The following is a 19,914-nucleotide window of genomic DNA, read 5'->3' on the forward strand; positions in this document are numbered from 1 at the left end:
AGTTGTTATACCCATGATGCTTTGCTTCTGACCAAAGCAAAGCACACATTTTGATTTTTTTTTAGGTCGGTTAGGAAATTTTCTTCACACAATAAGATAACACAGAAGAAATTTTACTCCTAAAAGGAATAAATTAAATATTCAAGAATGAGGTGAATTAAAGATTATTTTCTTCAAAAAAACCCAATTTCTCCTGCTATTTAGAAGGATCTCTTTTCAAACTATAGTAGAGGAAACTATTCCCTGTAAACAAGCTATTTAAAAAATTAAACCTCATTCTATGTATTTTCACACATACTAAATTTTTGTTCAGAGTCATTCATTTTATTTATTAATACTAGTTGTGGAAAATGTAATCTTCCCTCAAGCACTTCTTTTTTCCAATCATGATGAGATGTGATATAGCCAAATAGTAGAAAGTAGAAAAGGAGTTCTGAAAACAGTAATTTACATAAGATCACTTTAAATATTCTATTTTTAAAGTTTCTGTCTTTGAAGACACTAAAAACCTGATGTCAAAAGGGGAACTAATCAGATTGGGTCAGCAGAGAAACATTCATCTTTGTCAGAAACATTGACTTTATCTCAGGGCACTTACAGTTTTTGCACAGTCTGGTCACAGTGCCTTGCTGGCCCTTAAGGATGGCAAGAGCACAAAACAGACAACCAAACAATTCATGCATGAAGCCAGTGGACTACCACAGATTTGCGGCAAAAACAATCTGTTACCAATCCTGAAAAAAGCCGAAAAATCTTCTCTTGCTCTTCCCAGGCACAGTGAACAACCAAAAAGCAGAGCTTCCTTTTAGTCTTTGAAATGAGGCCTAACACAGCACAAGTACAGCTCACCACCAGCTTTATGATTGACATGCTAAATGGTCCAAAATACCATTAGTCAATCCCTAGTCACCAGAGGGATCCAGAATATTTCTTGATCTTTAGCCATCTTCAAATTATTATGCTCTGAGAAATTAACAGGACCAAGTATCACCATGACTAGAAGTCAAAACACAACAGCAAGGACTGATGATCACTTCTGTCTGTCTTCATCTGTTCTCTTCACACCACCATATACCAAACTTCATTTTGGAGGTATAAAACTCATCCTTTTTGCACTTCTTTCCTTCTGATTCATTTTCATGTACAGTTAACACATTCTGTTTTCCTTGGGAAGACAGAAACTCAAACAAGTACTGGTTATAAGAGCCACCTCATTACAGCAGGATGGGCTTAAATATCTAACAGAGAGCTCTCAAGGTCAAGATGCGAGCAACAAGGAACCTGGTACACAGGTTATAGAAACAGTTGCAACTGTTAAAAATGTCCCAGATTACACTTGAAGATAAAGATCCCGACCTGAGACCCTAGTAGACAAACCACAGAACATGAATACAGTGGAAGTTCTTCACACAGGCTATAAAAACAAGGGGAGCACAGCGAAAAGGACCCTCCCACTTGAGTCACTTGACACTTGCATACTGTAGGTCACAGCAGAAGGAAGGACAGTGAGTCTCTTCTGGAACTCCGAGATAGTTTTGCCAAAGAGGGACTAGAAGATTTCTTGTCTTTTAGCCATCTTAAATTATTATGTTTTGAGAAATTACTAGTTCTATGTACTAATAATAAAGTCTTCCATTTTCTACAAGGCAGAGAAGGTACTTCACTGTAGTCAGAAAGGAAAAGGAAGAGAGAGTTGGTTTATCCTGACAGTTGAATATGCAGGGGGAAAAAATACCGATCTCCCATATTCAGTCTGAGGAAGAAAACAGAAAAAGCTGCTTCTAATCCCCCATCATGGAATTCTGTTTGTCAGGGTACAGATATATAAATCCAAAAAGATTTATAAATCTGTACTCTGACCAACAGATTATTTCAATTGACACTCCAACTTGTCCTTGACTTGCAGCACTAGAACCCTTCAAAAATAAGAGCATTCTTATTTTATACTGAATCCGAATGAAAAACCACTGTCTGAATATAGCTGTCTGAATATTACCTGAATAAAGCAGGATGCAGAGAATATAGCAGCAGAGGATCACATAGCCGACCTTTACATTACACTCCAACATTTAAGAAGACCATGTAAGCCTGTTTTAGTTTTAAAAAGAAAGCTGGAGATAGGCATTTAGACAGAGGTCTACACACTGCACTTGTAACAACCAGCCAAAACCTCCCATTCAAAGCCTCAGTTAAAAGTGGAGCACACTGTATGCCAGGCACTGAATCCAAGACAACTACACAAATATAAGACTATAAGTACAAACTGATCTTCAGTTATCAACTAAGAATATCCTTTAGCTTTTCAAGTCCATTAGATTAGACAGCTTCAACAATGCAGAAACACAAAAGACTCAACCTTGTGCAAATTAACACAAATTCCAGAACAAAACACCTCTAAATAAACCTACAAGATCTGAAGGCTTACCTTTCATATCCCAAGTCCTCCATGTCAAATATTATCTACAATATTCAGAGTAGTATTGTTATGTTAATAAGCAAACTGCTTCTCAGCTCCAGGCACCTGTCGAGTAATTAATTAGCACTGCATCTGGCTTTTTGATTACCTAAAGGTAACACTGGGGGGGCTAAGACCACAGCCATGATTTCTTGAAATTCAACATTAAGCGGGCAGACAGAACTATAAAGCTACTCCTTCAAACTATCATTTTTCACATAGAAATGAGAAGGGAAAAAAACTTAAAGTAAGAAAGGCACATGTGTAAGAGCAGCGTATTTCAGAAGTGAAGTCCAGGTTAAGTGAGTGAACAATGCTGTTATTCTGCCAACAAAAACTGATAATCTTCTAAATTCAAATCATTCAGTACAGCTACAGATAAAAACAAGGCTGGCTGCAAATTAACACAATTCAAGCCTGTAACAAACTCAGCACTGAAGGATATGAGATTTTCAACAAAAAATGATAAATGATGCGCATCTCCAAGGGCAGCCAGCACTTCAGCACTGCATCTAGAAACCATCTAAGATTGTTTTATTTACAACTGTTGGGCCTTTCTTTGACAAAGTGATTAATGCATTTGCACCTGACACAGGACTGCTTATCAGAAGCAGCTGAGAGTTTCAAAGATGTGACTGAGTAACACCAGACTCTAAACAAAACTGAAAACAAAAGCTTGTTAGGCAATGCAGACCAAGCATGCTGGAATCCTGTCAAACTTTTAACATAAACTGAGCTTTAGATAAAGGTCAAGTGAGAAAAGAATTGCAGTAAACAATAGGAGCATATCCTTAATTCCTCATAGAAAGCCATTGGGTATTTTTGGGAATTCCACAGAGAACAGCAAGACTTTTCTGCTGGAGTACCACCCTATTTCCTGCATGAATCAATCACCAACCAGAGACTGGGGAGGAATTTTGCCAAAGACTGCCAGATTTGTAGCGTCAGTAGGAGGAGTCAGACTACCACTCCTTTCTCACACATCCAAAGCTGTTCCATTTCAGAAATGTCACCAATTCCCACTGGTACCACTGCCCATATCAACCTAATCAACTCTCCCCATGGTACCTCCCAGCAGGCACAGCTCACTGCTGTCCTTATAGAGGAGTTAAGTGTGGACCTGGGGTCTCTTTCCTCACTCAGAGAAATTACATGACCTTTCACTACATTCAGTGACTGTCTTCCAAAATCAAGCCATAAGGAACAATCGTAGACCCAGTGCTGTAAAGATGCTGAGACAGCCAGGGTAGTTTTAAATTTTCAAAGCATTAGAAGATGTAAGTAGACTCCCTGTGAGGCAGAAGTTCATTATAAATGAAAACAAAAAGGAAAAAAAAAAAGAAAAAAAATTAAAGGGTGGTAGTGAAAAGTAATAGACTCAAAATTGGTTGTGCAGGGAGGGAAAGAGAGGGGTTTTTTAACCATACAGGTGTTGGAGCAAGGTTTGCAGATCGGTACTAGAGGATGCTGTAAACCATTTCCTTCTCATGTGAAACACTAAATGAACCAGATTCTCTCCTCCCTTTACTTCTCAGGAGAAAACACAATTGGTGGGGGGTCAGTAATATTCTCAAGGCACAACAAACAGTCAAGCACTGCCTAATTCCATAAAGCCTAGTCAGCTTCAGTGGTTCTGACTATTGTTTGAAAGAAAATAATCTGGAAGTTTAAGAAGTAATATAAATATTTAGCAGTTCAATATTACACTGTGGGGGGTATTATATAATCTGCCATATTTTGTGCTGTGTTAATAAAATTCATATCATCACAGTACAACATGGGTAAGTTTTAGTATTTGACTTCCAAGATACAGCAAATATACCTGGTAAACAGCTGAAACAACCTCTGCCTTTAAACATAATATTGCCAAAGCCAAGTGATGGAACTGGATGAAACCCAAACAAGGCTCCTGAGAACAACTTCCACCTTCACCCAATTGATATACAGAACATGCCAGAATAATTACATCATCAAAACTAAATGCCATACGCCTAACCTCAACACATGAAGGGGATTTTGGCCAGATAAAAAACAGAAAAGAAAGTGAGATTATCCAATTTTTCATTGTAATTTAATACTACTAATTAAGGGTGCATAAGGGTTTGCCCTGCCCTTATCCCAAAGGGCTGCTTTCTTCTGGTATTCAAAGTGTCTTCAGGAAAACAGAATCACAAGAGCTGGGAAGAAACATCTTCACAGGTTTCAGAGGAAGAAAGAAGGCAGCACCAAAGTTACTGCAAAACAACTGACAGGTAGGTCTAAGTAGGTCAAGTAAACATTTAGCCCAAATGTGAAAAATGACACCTGAGGCACATGTTCCACTTACTGTTCGGTAGCAACTTTCTCCAACCCACAGGTTGCAAGGGGGCCACATGGAAAAAAAACCCTCATTACAGAAGTTTAATCCAGCCAGTACAGCGCCACAATAAAGTAAAAATGAAAACAGCTGGTAAGCAAACTTGTTTAAATGCTGTACTTGCATATATTTTGCATCAGTCCTGAGATGCCATTACAACCTTCATTTTCATTTGCAGCTTGATGTCATCCATCATTGATGATGAGGCCAATTTACTTTTCAGTCAGCTACCTCATTCATTCTCTTTGGGCTCCAGAACTGTACCCACATACCTTAGCTCCACATATTATGCCATGCTCAAGCACCAGCAGAAATAAGAAATAAAATAAAACAACGATCTACTGAAAATGCCTACAGCTAAGTGGACATAACATAGCCATTACTCACAAGATGCTCAACCCTAAGCATGTTATAGGAACATTTTAGCACAATGCACTGCCAATAGGACTTGCATAGTAACAGCTTCCTCCTCAGTCAGGGATGATCAGACCTGGTTCCCAACTCTCACACACAAAAACAGGTAGAGAGCTGGTTGGTGACAAGTTCAGCCACAAGATGCTGAAAGCTTTTCAGCAAAGTAATTGGATCTACTTCCACTAAATTTTATCACCATATGCAGTGCCTGAAAAGGAAACCAGCATATACAATGAATCAGTCCATTCACTTATTTAAATGGTTACTAAGGACATTGCCAATGTCAGGTAATAAAAAAAATATATAACATCAGTATTTACTGGTCTAATGCTCACAAAGTAAGTGATTTGGACTCCTACAGAACCAGCAACAGTTTTGGCTGCATTATTAAAAAGGTATCTCTTACACTAACTATGACTTCAGGTTCAAAAACAAAAACACACAGAAAACTGCAAGAAAAACAACCTGGAAATCCACTAAGTGTGCTCCAGCTTACAACACTATTTAACAGTTTGATCATTAAACTGTAGCTTGTATCTTTCAGTATGAACTCAAGCATCATGAAAATACATGATTCAACCTCGCCACTCGAAAGTTGTCTAGCTTTTTTCCTCCCAGTTAAAAGAAACTCCATTCCACAAAGCCTCCTCCATCAAAATTTTTCTTGCCAGATTGCAGAATAGTATTTTTTCAGTAACAAGAGCCACTAGCATGAAACTTCTCACACACAAGATGTTTCAAAACTGAAGCAACAACATTTTGCAGAATGTTAATAGTCCACTACAATCTATTTCAAAACTACTTGGGTCTGCACCGAGACTCTCACTGTCAAGTCTGCTTATGAACACCAGCATCCTGGATTTTGCTACACTATCAAGCTGGGTTTGTTTTTTTTTTACTCTAAAATCCATATTGATAAACCAAATAGTTAATCTCTAAACACACAATGCATAAAAGGGATCATTTCAAACCAGAAAAATGGAACACACTTATAATCACCACAGCATTCACATTTGAATGACAGCTAAACATAAAGACACATCAAGCATTCAGCCATCTGGAAAGAAGATGGGGTTTTTTTCATATTGTCTATTCTCAAAGCCTTAAGGCAAGAGTCAGAGGTTGACCAAGACTTCCATTTAGTAAGATGCTCATTTCCTATCTCCAGCCATTAACAAACTGCACTACAAACAATAAGCCAGACCCCTCCACTTTCACTGCATTCAAAGTTGTGTCACACCAGGACAAACAATGTGTTCATACTGCCAGATGTACTTTATATTTGGAACATAGAAAGTTACCAAAAAAATCTACCTAGTGTTTTCCTAGTGTCTTTGAATACAGCTTATTTAATAAAATGACTATATCAATTAATAAGTTTTGTTACACCAGACAAGAAAGAATATGATACATATATAACTGCAAAATTCCTGATACATAAATAAAAACAACCAAAGTATGTATTCAGACACTATTAAAGAGTTAATTGGTACTGAATATTGCTGCAGCAAAATAATAAAAAAAATCACACTGCAAGCACAGCTACCACAGACCTGAGGTGACCAGAGGAAGATGCAGTCCAGCTTTAGCATTACATTTTTAATAATACATGAAGGGCCTAATAAGAAAAAAGCACCCTGAATGTACAAACACAAACCATCTACTCCTTTCACATTCTCACTTGCAGCAATTACTCCCCCACAACATACAAAATTCAATTTAAATGGAAAACTACCTAAACCAGCATTTTCCAGACTCAGGGTATCAGGTAACAGTTATCAAGGAAGAAAACACCCTTAGAAGTAATATATTTAAAATGCACAGGTCCTGAGTGTTCTTCTAAGCATTTATGAGATATGAGTTTTTAGAGCAAAAATTAAGAATTCATGTTGCTCTTCAGGAGGTCAGTGAACTGGTTTCCTTGAAGATTTCTCAGGTGAAGTTAGTACCTCCCATCAGTCAGCAGCTGAATGAGAGCTATCCAAATAACTGCTCCTGAAACATTAATACAGAAGTCTTCCCTGGATTTTTACGTGCAAATTTTCTTGCCTCACAGAGAAGAGTCATAATTTATCATTGAAAAACCCTAACATTAAATTTTTTTCCACACACATGTACTTTTTTTCCTTAAAAAAAAAAATACATCTCCCTTTTTTATTGCAATCTAAACAACACCTGCATCATGACTACTACTATGCAAATGCTGGTCTTTATGCACAATATTGAAATGTCAATGAACCTTCTCCTTTCTGTCACCCAAAACAACTACTTCAGGTTTCCAGCTCTTCAGGGAGTTTTCTTTTTGTATCTCATAATGCCAGGAACTCCTGAAACATTTGTTCAGGATGCATTTATTACAGCCAGCAGGGGAAAATTAACTGTGAATTGGCAGCAGCTTGGTTTTTCAAATGAGCCTAATTCTGTAGAGGCTGAGCATGCTAACTCTCATCAGTCCTTGAAAAATTTCAGCAAGTCCTTCCACCCTAAAAAAAACATGGGAAAATCCAGTTGAAGAGAGCAATTGCCTCTCCAATGTTCCATTCTTTGAGCAGACAAACAGGCTGAGAGGCGTCAGTAACAGAAGATGACAGTCAAATTTCCAGTATTACTAAAAAAAACATATCTGCTAAATAAGGCAACTGTGAGAAACAGACTTTCAAAAAATATGCAAATTAAACAAATTTTATGTATTAGTACACTGTTGTAGCCCATTCTATAGAACAGGGAGGGTCAGGGGGGCAACCTGGAGAAAATACTGAATTTCTACAGAAATCACAGTAGAGTGAGTAACCTAAAGAAAATACAATTAAAACCAGAGTCAAAGCAAAGTATGATACTTTTTTGACACACCAGAATAGAGCAGATATTTCCATAAATCAACTCGTACTCAGTAGTAAATAAACTACCTTGCAAAAATAAGCTAATAAATTGCTGACAACCCCCTACTGCAGCCAATTATTTTATTTTTTCAAAAAAAAATCATTATACCTTAACAAAAATCATTGTTACTGCAAATAACTTTTTAACTCAGTCTGAGTAGAAAGAACGTGATTTGGAGGCAAACAGCATTTCACAGAGCTCCCAATATATAAACATTTGATTGATGTATTCAATATTTCCCTCATTTTTTTTTCCTGCAAGCTTAACAAGTACTTGTAGTACTTGTTTTTTTTCTAAAAGCAAGCCCTCTGGAGTCTTTACTTAGCAAAAAAAATTCCTGTATGACTTCTGGTTTCCATACAGGCTTTCAAGTAGACTAACCCACAATTCAAATAAAAACCAAGATAATGAAGAAAACTTCCTTAGAGAAATAATTTAAGGAGGAAATGGAAGACTTTTGGAATATTTATTTCAGAAGCAGAAGCTTGTTTCAGTTTAAAAAAAACGTACAGGTGAGATGCAGCACCATCCCCAATTTGCTGATGATGAAGTATGACACAAGCTAGAGGAAGTCATTTGGTTTTGCCTGGGATAGAGTGAGGCACAGTTTTCACTGCACAGCTGCAAGGCCCTGACTACCTTTGAAAGAGAAAGGCAGCAATGAGCATTCTAGACTGAAACTGCTGCAACATTGCCTCAGTCAGATTTGCAGAACCCCTGAATTACTTCTATTTCGAGAAAAGCTACAGACACACTGTCACAAGTAGCTTTCTTTATTGCTTACCCTACTCAGGCACCGTTGTATTTCTGTCCTGCCCTTGTTGTGTTTAATATCTAGGACTGATCAAAAAAACTCTGAGATGAAACTTCTCCATGAAAATCCTTACTGAAATAGTTAAGAAAGCCTTAGAGAAAAAGTTGCAGCTGGAAGAGAGAATTTTAATAGCTGTTCAACCAGGAATCCTTAGGAAGGCTGTTCTGCAAGGACTTGCAGGGTGAGATGGCACACGGAATTCTGACAAGCTCTGCAAGAAGAAGTTAGTTAAGCAGAGTTCTAGGTCGCATTCTATCTTCTTTGTTCATGAAACTCATCACTTACAAAGGGTCTGTATCCCAAGCAGCCTGCAGCCAACACTACCAATAAGAGCAAAGCCTTTAGAGCTTGAAATTTGTAGTCTGGTTACGCTTCTGGCTTGTGGTCAGAAATAAAACCTGCCAAGCAAAGAATGCTAGTGAAAATCTTTCTAACACTCAACATACTACCCACCAACAGACTATCACAGAGCATTTAAAAAAATTATCATCATCATCATTTTAGGCAAACTGTACCACAATGAACTGCAATCAACAAAAAAATGCTCAACCTACAGGAACTGATGTGAACAGTGCCTACATTTAGCAGTAATAAAACTCTTTAAAATATTGAAAAACCATGGAATTATCCTCAGATATACACCATGAAATTCTGGTCTTATCACCTTTAGTGACATCCAGCATTGCAAGACTAAAAAAAAAAAAAAAATAAAGGCTAGGAAAGACTATCCAGGGTTTGGATACAGAATAAATACAGCATATACACGGGATATGCATGTAACAAATATATCATATACACAGGATTAACCCACCAGGATTTATGACTCATCTCTCCTTCAAAGGTCCAAACTTGGACCTGCTGAATTATAACTTCTTTTCAGCCTGCTGAATTATGACTTCTTTTGAGCTGGAACTACTCTTACTTGAACAGTACATTGTCACTCAAAAGAAGCAGGAGACGATTATATAAAGGATTTTTTTGACTCCTCTCAGAGAATCTATAATTCAGATGTTTAGGTTTGCCAAAAAAGACCAACTCAGCTGTTGATGGATTGATGAGAATGAGATAGTACCTTCTACAAAAATGTGAAGGTCTTTTAAGGTTTTAGGAATGAGATACAAGTGGAGAAACTGATTAGTCAAAGTAAAAAAATAAAGACACACAATTTTCAAGGAATGCAGGTCTCTGCTCTTTGGATTGCATGTAATTCTCCTTTAAGCATTCCATTTTCTTCTACTGATTGAGGAATTACTGCATTTTTGTAAAGGAAAATTATAGAGAGGGTGTGTATTATGATATACCAATCGACAGTATTTTATTGGTAATCTGAAAAACATTCTATTCTACCAGACAAGCTGTACTGCAAAATCATTTGGCTTGATGGACCCCCATCTTTTAGGTCTTTTCCTAGCCAGGAAAAAGAGTGAGTCCAGTGCCAGCTGTTAGCTTCTACCCATCAGACAGCATTCTGTGATTCCAACTCTCAGTCTCTGCAGAGTACAATCATCCATATTCCTCCCTATCTACCCTTCATTCCAATGCTATCCTTATTATAGGCCATAAGAAGCACATTCATTCAAGCATTCTGTAGTTTTCTTTTTCATGCACACAACAGCCAATAACGAAAAACACTGAGGTAAGAAGTCTCTCTGTGGCAACAAATGTTGCATTCTTGGGAAACCAGTGAGCAACTTGTCTGAACCTCCCACCTCAGGAGCGCTCCAAAGAGCGAGCCAAGCGCCTGAGCAGCGCTGTGGCACCTGCCACAAGAAAGCCAAGTCATCAGTTCTGAATGGATGTATTTAGTGGTGACATAACAATTACAGGTTTACACTGGAAAGAAGAGACATTCTGATTACATTAAAACATTACAATAGTTCCCTTGATGGAGATGTCTCTAGCACAATGATTAGGCATAAAGAGGAAAAACAACCCAAAACACTTACAAAATCAAGTCTTACATACTTTCTCTTTAAAGTGAGGAAAACAGTCCAAAAATGTCCTATCCAGTGCAAACAGTAATTTGTTATAACACTAAGTTTCCTTTACAAATAAGTTATTGAAGTAATCCTATGGAAGTAATAAAGTACTGACAAGAGGGACAAGAGGGCTTACAGAACTACCACAGCAACATATACCCTGAGGGTAACAAAAAGTGCTTTTATTAATCACAATATTACACAAATACTGCAGAGTCTTTTTTCCCAAAAGTTCTTGTAACATGGTGATTTTCTGAATTTCTCATATGAAGCAGCTTTCTCAGTTTAACAGTGTATTCAGGGCACTGCCTACTCCAGTGGAATTTACAAGACAATTTCTAGCAATAAGCCATTCACATGAGCCTGTCATTTCTGTTCAGTCACTTCCCTGACATAAAATGGGTATATCCTTATGCATAACATTCAATAATGGAATACGAAAATACAAAGCAGAATCTGTTTTCAATGATACTAATTGCTCAAGACCTTTAGTGTTATCATATTCATTAAGGATAAAACACAGGCATGTTTAGAGGGGGTTAGAGAGAGTTTATAATAATGAAGCAATAGGTCTTCATGCCTAGGAAAGCTGCAGTTCTGACATTCGAATCATTAGGAAAGCCTAAAGAATGTTCTGCTCAACGGGGGAGGAAATCTGCTGCTACAGTAGCAGGATGCCAGACAGCACAGTATGTTGCAATTCAACTGACCTATCGTGCTGAATGAGTAAAGAGGAAAGTAAAGTCACACAACATAAAACATTACGCCCAAATGGCTGTATCTGCTAAACTAAAGACATTATATTTTTCAGAAAATCTCAGTAAATCACAACCCTCGATTTTCAGATACTTAAGCAAATAAAACAATTAAAACTGCATTTTATGCAGCAAGCAAAAGCACCTCCCAGTTCCATCCCATGCCAGAAATACCACTTGAGGTTTGAATTCCTTCTTCACAAATTCCTACAAGTCTACTCAGAGTTCATCTTCAACTTGGCAAAGAGCAACAGCAAGCAGTCGCTGCTTAGAACTCTGTATTGCTCTTTAGTGGATTCCTCCTATGACTGATTTAACATTCGGTTACTACACCAATCTTCGCTGTATCTCAATTAATAACAGCTGAATAGTGTTCAGAATTTGATAAATACAATCTGGGAGAAAAAAAAATAGACACCCACTCTAATCACACACACTGCAGGTCAGGTTACTCTCATTTTGCCTATTTAATTTCCAGCAGTTTTATCCAGCTCTACCTTCAACTGAGCTCCCCTGAAACACATTAACATCAGCTAACTCGGTATTCAGCCTAAAGCCCATTACTGGCAATAGTCAACTTCTTATAAGGAAAAAGGGGATCAAACTGTTTTTTTCATGTTATGTAAGTACATAATGTCCTAGAAGACATTTTCTATGACAAATCTAAATTCAATGGCAGTTTTTCTGTAGAGATTATAAACAGCTGTGAGAAAAGGAGCCTGAAAATCTACCAAAAATGTCATTACCTCAACACTAGTGGCTATGATACAACACAGCAGCAGACACTTGACACAAAAGTGATTAAACTTTTCTGATTAATCACAAAAGTGATTAAAAGGCAGGCACTTTTTAACTCTCAATATTTCTGAGTCCCTGTAAAAGTGATCCAGAAAATTTTTAAGGATTTAAAATTTTAAAATTTTTAACCCAAAGTTCTGCCACTTGAAAGTTGTTCCCAATCTCAATGAAATATCACCACTAGCATTTTTAGGTCAACAAGGAGTTTCTGAATTCATTTGTCTCCTTCCATTTTCTTTCCCTTCCCTATTCATATAGCCTGTATTCCTATATATCAGTCAGTTACTCAAACTCATACAATAGTAATGAGAAAGCAGTCTATCAAGTTTTATTCTCATTTTTTAGTAGAGTATCATAGTGACAACTCCAAAGGCTGAATGCAGAAATGATAATCAAGCTGTTCATTGAAATCTATCAGTTGCCAAAACAATGTATAAGCTCATTAACATACTGTAGCTGATTACGCATACTAAGGAAAGTATGGGAATCAAGAGCTAAAATAATTTCTAGCAAAAAAAATACCTGAAGACAGAGCTTAGAATTGTTTTGGTAAAACAAAAATTATGGATTCGCCCCATCCCTATTAGAGCAAAAAAATAAAATAAACTGAAACAAGCTGGGATAGGGAAAAATACCAAACCTAGAGACCAGGTCCAAGACAAAAGTACACAAGAGCCACACAAATACAACTCTATTACTCTGCCTTTATAAAGGACTAAAAACTTAGAATTTGCCCAAAACAGAAAAAAAGTCATAAAAAAGGACTTCTTTCAAAACATTTCACATATATCTTCTGAAAAAGTCTTCTGGTTTTGCAAACATCTTTTGTAAGCATTAGAGTCAAAAAAATTGTCATTCTCCCTATCCCAAATATATTTAGAGAAACTACAGGAACATTTAGTTCTCCTTCTGTTTGCTGGCTGATTTACAACAGCAATACCTAATTCCAGAACACTAATTGTCATGTGGTCGGCAAGCAGGAACAGAAAGAAACTGAGAAAGTATTTTATTAGTAGAACTCACAAAATTATATAAACAATCAACCTGCAGCACTAGCTCTCTAAATGAATCTAATTTGGGAAGCATCATCAATACAACCCAAATCACCTATTTTTTCTCATTCTAATCAAAACCACACCATTCTTGAATTAACCTACTATCTTACTGCTTTCTGCTCACTCTGACTGCAAATCAAAATTCTCATCACCACTCCAGAATTAACTGGAGTTAATCTCTGTATGTTCTCATGAATGGAAAGACACACTCCTGTTGCAAGTGGAGATCAAGTTCCAGGAAGACAAGGCAACTAATATTTGACTGTCTCCATCCCCATTCCCAAAGAAAGTTCACAAAGGCTGTTAAGAGTGAGCCAGTCAAGAATTTAACTGTGCCTAAAGGGACAAATTTTAAACCACAAATACAGTGATTATTAATTTTGCTACATGACTTCCATGTCCCACTCACTCAGCTGGCTTCCAAGAACAAGACTGCAGACAGCCAAAGTAGTCACTTCAATCAAGCCTTGCAGGTAAGTGCCATATATGCAAACACTAGTAAATGAACACAAGATGATAACCACCACTTCCCTGTCTCTGGCTCCTCCAGAGAGATAAAGAACATCTGGAGCAGCAAGATGTTTTACACATTTCCCTCAGAAAATTTTCACTGCAGCTTAAGAAAAAGCCACAGTGGATTTCACTTTGCTAGCCTCATTTCCCTGGGCAGACATCACTTTCTGTATCAACAACATTCAAGGCCTCAGAGACAGCAAGCAAGATCTCCAGCTGAGCCAGGTCTCCACTGCAAAGCTGGCAATTCAACTGTTGCCTCAAATGTGGGAGAACAGCATTTCCAAGGGGAGAGATGTGTGCACAACAGAGCATCTACCTTGAGTGCATTTAACCTCATTGCATTTTAAGGAATTGCTTTCAACAGGACCATGCAAATCCTAACATCACAAGAGCCCATGGAACCCTCCCATGCTGACCCAGAACTCTTTTTCCTCCCATTCATATACTTGGGGGAGGGGGGAAAAAGCCTCTGATAATTGACTGAAAAACAATCAACAAGGACTTGCATCCAAGGCTATGTCTTACAGCTACAGAGAAGCAAACACAGGATCAGGCACAGCAACTCAACTCTTTTACAATACATCTGTTCTCACTCAAGCAAAGAATCCTAAATGCAACAGATGACACACAACTGCTCCCCAAGGCACCAAAATATCAAGTTAGGGGCTAGGCTGATGATAAGGAATCATTAATCCTACTGCATCTACCTGTCAGCAGGAAGCCTTAGTGTACATTACTAAACAGCAACAAGAGAAGATCCTGGGTCACAAGAATTCCAACAAACTTCATTCTGCTCAAGTCACTTTTCTGAGATGATAGTGACTTACCTGAAAAATTATTTATAATCCTCACAAAAGCAGCTGATTGAGAAACAATTTCTTAAACATCTATGACTATTCACATCACAAAATCCTAGACCACAGAAATCTCTTGGTTGATACTATAATAAAAAAGTCTTAATTCCAGGCAGTTATTGTATCCTCCAGTGAAACAAACAGGATCTGCCCATTCAGGAACTACTACAGTACCTCTAAAAGCCACTAAATTCAGTAGCATTGAGAAACAATTACTGTCTGATTTCTCAACTTAAATTGGTCCAGTGTTCTGGTTCAGTTAACAAAGCAATTTCATTAACTGAGGCAACTGAGCCTTTGTGACCAAACCTTGCCAACACAGTCCCGTCAAGAAACCAAATCAAACTTGCTAAGGAAACACAGGAGGCTACATGAGCAACTGCCCACCAAGTTCTCAGCTATCTACCAAAAGTCTCACAGAAACCAGAGACTTAACCATTTACTGCATCAACTTTCCTCTCATTACAAATATAAAGTGTAAAGTAGTTTAAACCAATTCAAATGTGTTTATTTGTATATGTGTATTCAAATATTTTACAGTATACATGAATTAATAGTCTAATCTTGTATCTTCCCCTTTGCCAGACAAGTGGCTTTAGTGTAAGAGCAGAACTAGACATCCAGGACAACTCCCAAAATGCAGAGCCTCTCAAACATTTTTGTGGTATTTGACAGTACCATAACTAATAAAAAGTTCCTGAAGTTTGTATCCTAGCTACCTTTTTCATTTTCCCTTCTATAACTATGAAAGATATTCCTTCTATCAATTCTCCCTCCCTCTCCAAATACTTCAGGCACTTTAACAATAAAATTTTCCACTTAGTTCTTTTAAAACATTTTAACACTTCAAAAAAACTTACAAAAAGAACACTTAACATGCCAACAGAAAAAGCAGCATTCTGTCATAAAGTATTCCAAACATTCTAAATATTTTGAAAAGAAAAACAAATATTCAGTTATCTTTAGCACACACCTGTTTATGTGCACACCTCACAGAACATTTTAGCTGATTATCTTGAGATAATCCCTTTCCCATTAAGATTTTACATTTAAGAAAGTTAATTTCAGAAAGAGCAAAGAGAAGGAAAGTGGCAAAACACCCAATCCATCATTTACATCAGACAAAAAAGACTCCAAAAGGTAATAAAATTAAATGTTTGAGACATCTATATGATCTATTTTACCAACCCCAAATTTTCCCCCAGGAAAGCAATCTAATGCTCAATGATGCTTGTCAAGATAACAAGAAATTTATCTTTTTGGCCAGTTGCACTGCAAACCTTGTAGATTGGAAGCCAGCTAATCAAAGCACTACAAAAGAACTGTTTACATTTCCAGTGAGCAAGGGGGAGGGAGAGAAGATGCACAAGGTACAAAACTTTTTTTATTGACTTGAATGAAAACCTATTCTGCTTTTCAAGTCCTTAGGCTGCTCCCCCACTCTGCCTCTTTACACATCCTTGTGTAAACTCTAGCTCTGAAGCCATTACTCAAAGTGATCGGCAATTTTGGAACAAACTGGCCCATACCCACTTTGTCCACCTATGATGCAGAATAAGGAACTCAACATTTCTGTAAGAAAATAAGCCAAAAAAACCAAAAAAGCCACCAAGCTTATTTGCAAAGGAAGAAATACAAGGTCAGAAACATGGACTCTGGCCTCTGGCTGTTCTATAAAGAAGGCTGATGATTTTGACCTCACACCCAAAGGGCATAAGAGAACACAGGAGATTATTACTAGACATTAAAAAAATTCTTTAGATACTAATTAATAGCAAATTGGTTACAAATGCATGAGAACAGCAGTACACTTAAGTGTCTGGCATTTATCTGAAGCTTTCTCACACTGTTGGAATTTCTATCCTATAATTGCTTGTTGAGCCTTCTAGAACAGTCAGGGCTTCACCTAGAAAGGCAGGCACCCTTCTACTTCTTTCTAAAGGAATAAAAAGTAAATAAAGAGTAGAGGAGGAAAGGGATTTGAACTACTTATACAAAGGCTTTGTAGGCCACCTTTAAGCCATCTTCATGAGACTAATTTCAATGTCATCACAAGCACAAATCAGAAGCTGAAATCAATTTGTAAATTTCTAAATTCAACACAGCTGAAAGTAATTCTGTTTCTGATAAAGCAAATCTCTTGAAGATAAATTTCAGTACTCTCAAGCATAGTTCAGTGCAAAAGATCTCACTGACTGTTGACTCTAACAGCACCAAGAATTCTACAAGCATTTTGTAGTTATTACACACAGACAGCATCATTAGGAAAAACTACTTTTAACACAAAATATTTGTCAAGCTCTATATGTCTTAAGGCAGGTTAAAGTATGACACTTGCTCAGAGGGACCAACATGGAGACAATAGCAATCTCTACTAGATCAGTCTCAGCTGTTCGTGATGTATTTAACATATCAGTAGCAAGTTTTTCTCAAACTAAATCTGCAGGAACAAGAATTTACTTCCAGTTTTGCATTCAGGATATCAAACAGTTGACTGGGCCCATAAGAAACTAGCACATGTCACAAAACAGAGCCCTTAAGATGTTGGCTGTACTTATTACTCAGACATTTTAGGAAGATGAACACAATACTGCACGTCCTTAATTCAGGGCTTGTAACTGGAATCTCTTCCACAAAGCAGTATTTGCAACACTAGGCCTTTAATCAACACTGAACAGTACCCCATTAGCCTTCAGCACCTGCCTCTTGGAGAAAAAAAGAAAAAATATTTTTATGCTCAATTAGCTACAGCCAAAGAAAAACTTAGAGCCCCTTTCATGTAAAGGAAATCACCTTCCCATGCAGATAGCACCTCACTGAGCAGCTGATGCCAGAAAACACAAGCTTGAATGAAAGTGACTTATTGTTATGCTCTTGTCTGTTTCAAGTTTGTTAGTCAACACGCACAGCAGTAACAGCCATGCCGGCTGGGCAGCCGAGCGGGACACGCTCCCCGCCCGCCGGCATCAGCTGCTCACACAAAGTACCTGGCAGGGGGACAGTGTCCGTGTCCCCGCGGCCGCAGGGCCCGGCAGCCCACCCGCCCCTCCGCGCCCCTCCAGCCCGGCCGCCCCCGCGCCGGCCCCGGGCCTTCCCCCCGCCGGCCCCCTCCCCGGGCCGGCTCCGCGCACGACCCGGCCGCCCCTCACCTTCTCCTGGGCCTTGCGGTAGCGCTGCAGCGCCTGCTGGGTCAGGTCCCGCACGCGGAGCTGCCCGTCCTTGCAGGGCACCACGATGCCGGTCCGCCCGAAGCACACGGTCACTTTCATCTCAGCGCGCCGCCATGCCCGCCCTGCCCGCCCACGAACGGCGCCCGGCCCGGCCCGGCAGCGCCGGCAGGTGCGGCTCGGCGGCCCCACGGGGGCGGGCGGCAGGTGCTCCCGCGGGGCTGCGCCTCGGAGCGCGGGCAGCGCCGGCAGCGAGGCCCGGCCGCGGCCTCTCCTTCCGCCGTGCCCGCCCCGCCCCGCGCGGCGCTCCGGGAGGCGCGGGCCGGGCCGGGCCGGGCGGGGCGGCCGCGGGCGGCGGCGGCGCTCGCCCGGGGCACGGAGCGCCGGGCCGGGCTTAAAGGGGCCGCGGGTCAGCGCCCGGGCAGCGGTGCCCTTGCCGTGCGGCCGAAGGATGGGTGTCCCGTGCACGCCGCACAGTGCGGAGCGGGCAGCCAGGGTGCACCCATGCCGCAGCACCCAGCCCGGTCCGCGGCAGCGACCACCGGCGTGAAATGCTGGGCTGTAGCGAGGGGCTCTGCTGGGCACGGAGAGTTGTGTGCCCCGCTGGCCGAACAGCCCTCCCGCCAGCACGGCGCTGGGCTGGACCGCGGTAGGCACAGAGCATCCCTCACGCTTCGAGCGGGCCCTGTGGCACACAAAATACTCCTGAGAGAAAGTGTGCCCAACCTGCTCGGCGGTGCAGCGACCGGGGCCACAGCACAGACCTTGCCCCACGAAGCTGTGAAACACCTGCACGCAGCTGCCCGCCCCGAACTTCAGACACTGACCCGAGACCTCACGCACACCTTGTCACACCATACAGAAACCTTCAGGCACTGCCAAGCACCATATCTGCTCTGCAGGAAACACAGCACGCAGAGAAACCCATCACCCCGATAGAGTGACAGCCCATACTCTTCAAGCCGTGGTACAGCAAAGCCACACAACCTGCATAATGGGATGTGTGGCTCTGCAGCGCTCCCCAAACAGCTGCTATTCTGCAAAGTACCCTTTTCTGTACTACTTGGTAACCAAATAGTGTTTCCTGGATCTTACCTACCTAGACCACATAAAACATAGTACAAGTACTCGATGTTCTCACCATCATAACAGATCAATCTACCCACCGAGGTGTGTATTACTGAAAATCACTGCAAAGCAAAGGCAGTATAAAAATACCTCTAAACCACAGCATGACATCACACAGCACAAGGGGACTATTACTGCAGTAAAACTGCCCCACCAGTTCACATTAGCATTCAAACAGGCAGTCCAAGCCCTGTGCTGTGTGACGTAACCAAATGACAGTACCAGAGATGTTGCAGTGGAAGTGGGCCAGAACAGCATAAGCTGAAGGTTGAATGAATAGAGAGGTTTTGGGATGAGATGAGGACAGAACCACATAAACTCCAGCAAGTGGAAAGTTCATACTGGTTCCTTAGGAATAGGCAGTAGTGGTGTGTGGGACTGATGCAGGTAGTAAACAATTCCTCCTTGCCTTTTCAAATCCAGAAGTGTCTGCCACCAGCCTGCAGCATTTCAGAGCAAATCACAGGGAAATAATCTATTAAACCATATACAGAACTTTTCCTGGGTGTGTACGTGTGTTTGCATGTGCAAGTGAACAAATGTCCATCCCACATGCTTTGAGCCACGGAAAAATTACTTTTTTTCCTTCCAGGAGCAAAGAAGCAATACAAAGAAACAGGAATTTTCTGTTTCTTCAGAAAACACCACAGGTAGGGTAGCACAGCTTGTAGGCCAGAAACATCTCCAGAGCAGCTAGGATGGTGCTGGGGACACCTGGTTCCCTAGAGTCAGGCCATGTGGCC

The 19,914-nt window shown here is 40.0% G+C and overlaps 1 protein-coding gene across 2 annotated transcripts in view; it reads right to left on the reverse strand.

The window, feature by feature from the left end:
* The window catches only part of PARD3B (par-3 family cell polarity regulator beta), a 394,093-nt gene extending 375,948 nt beyond the window's left edge, over positions 1-18,145 (reverse strand). For both annotated transcript variants that reach the window (XM_066553233.1, XM_066553232.1), the window contains exon 1: positions 18,026-18,145. In XM_066553233.1, coding sequence (XP_066409330.1) covers positions 18,026-18,145 — 120 coding nt within the window. The remainder of the gene's footprint in view (positions 1-18,025) is intronic.
* Positions 18,146-19,914: the final 1,769 nt, after the last annotated feature.

Source organism: Molothrus aeneus, chromosome 7, assembly GCF_037042795.1.
Source record: "Molothrus aeneus isolate 106 chromosome 7, BPBGC_Maene_1.0, whole genome shotgun sequence".
Classification (NCBI taxonomy): Eukaryota; Metazoa; Chordata; class Aves; order Passeriformes; family Icteridae; genus Molothrus; species Molothrus aeneus.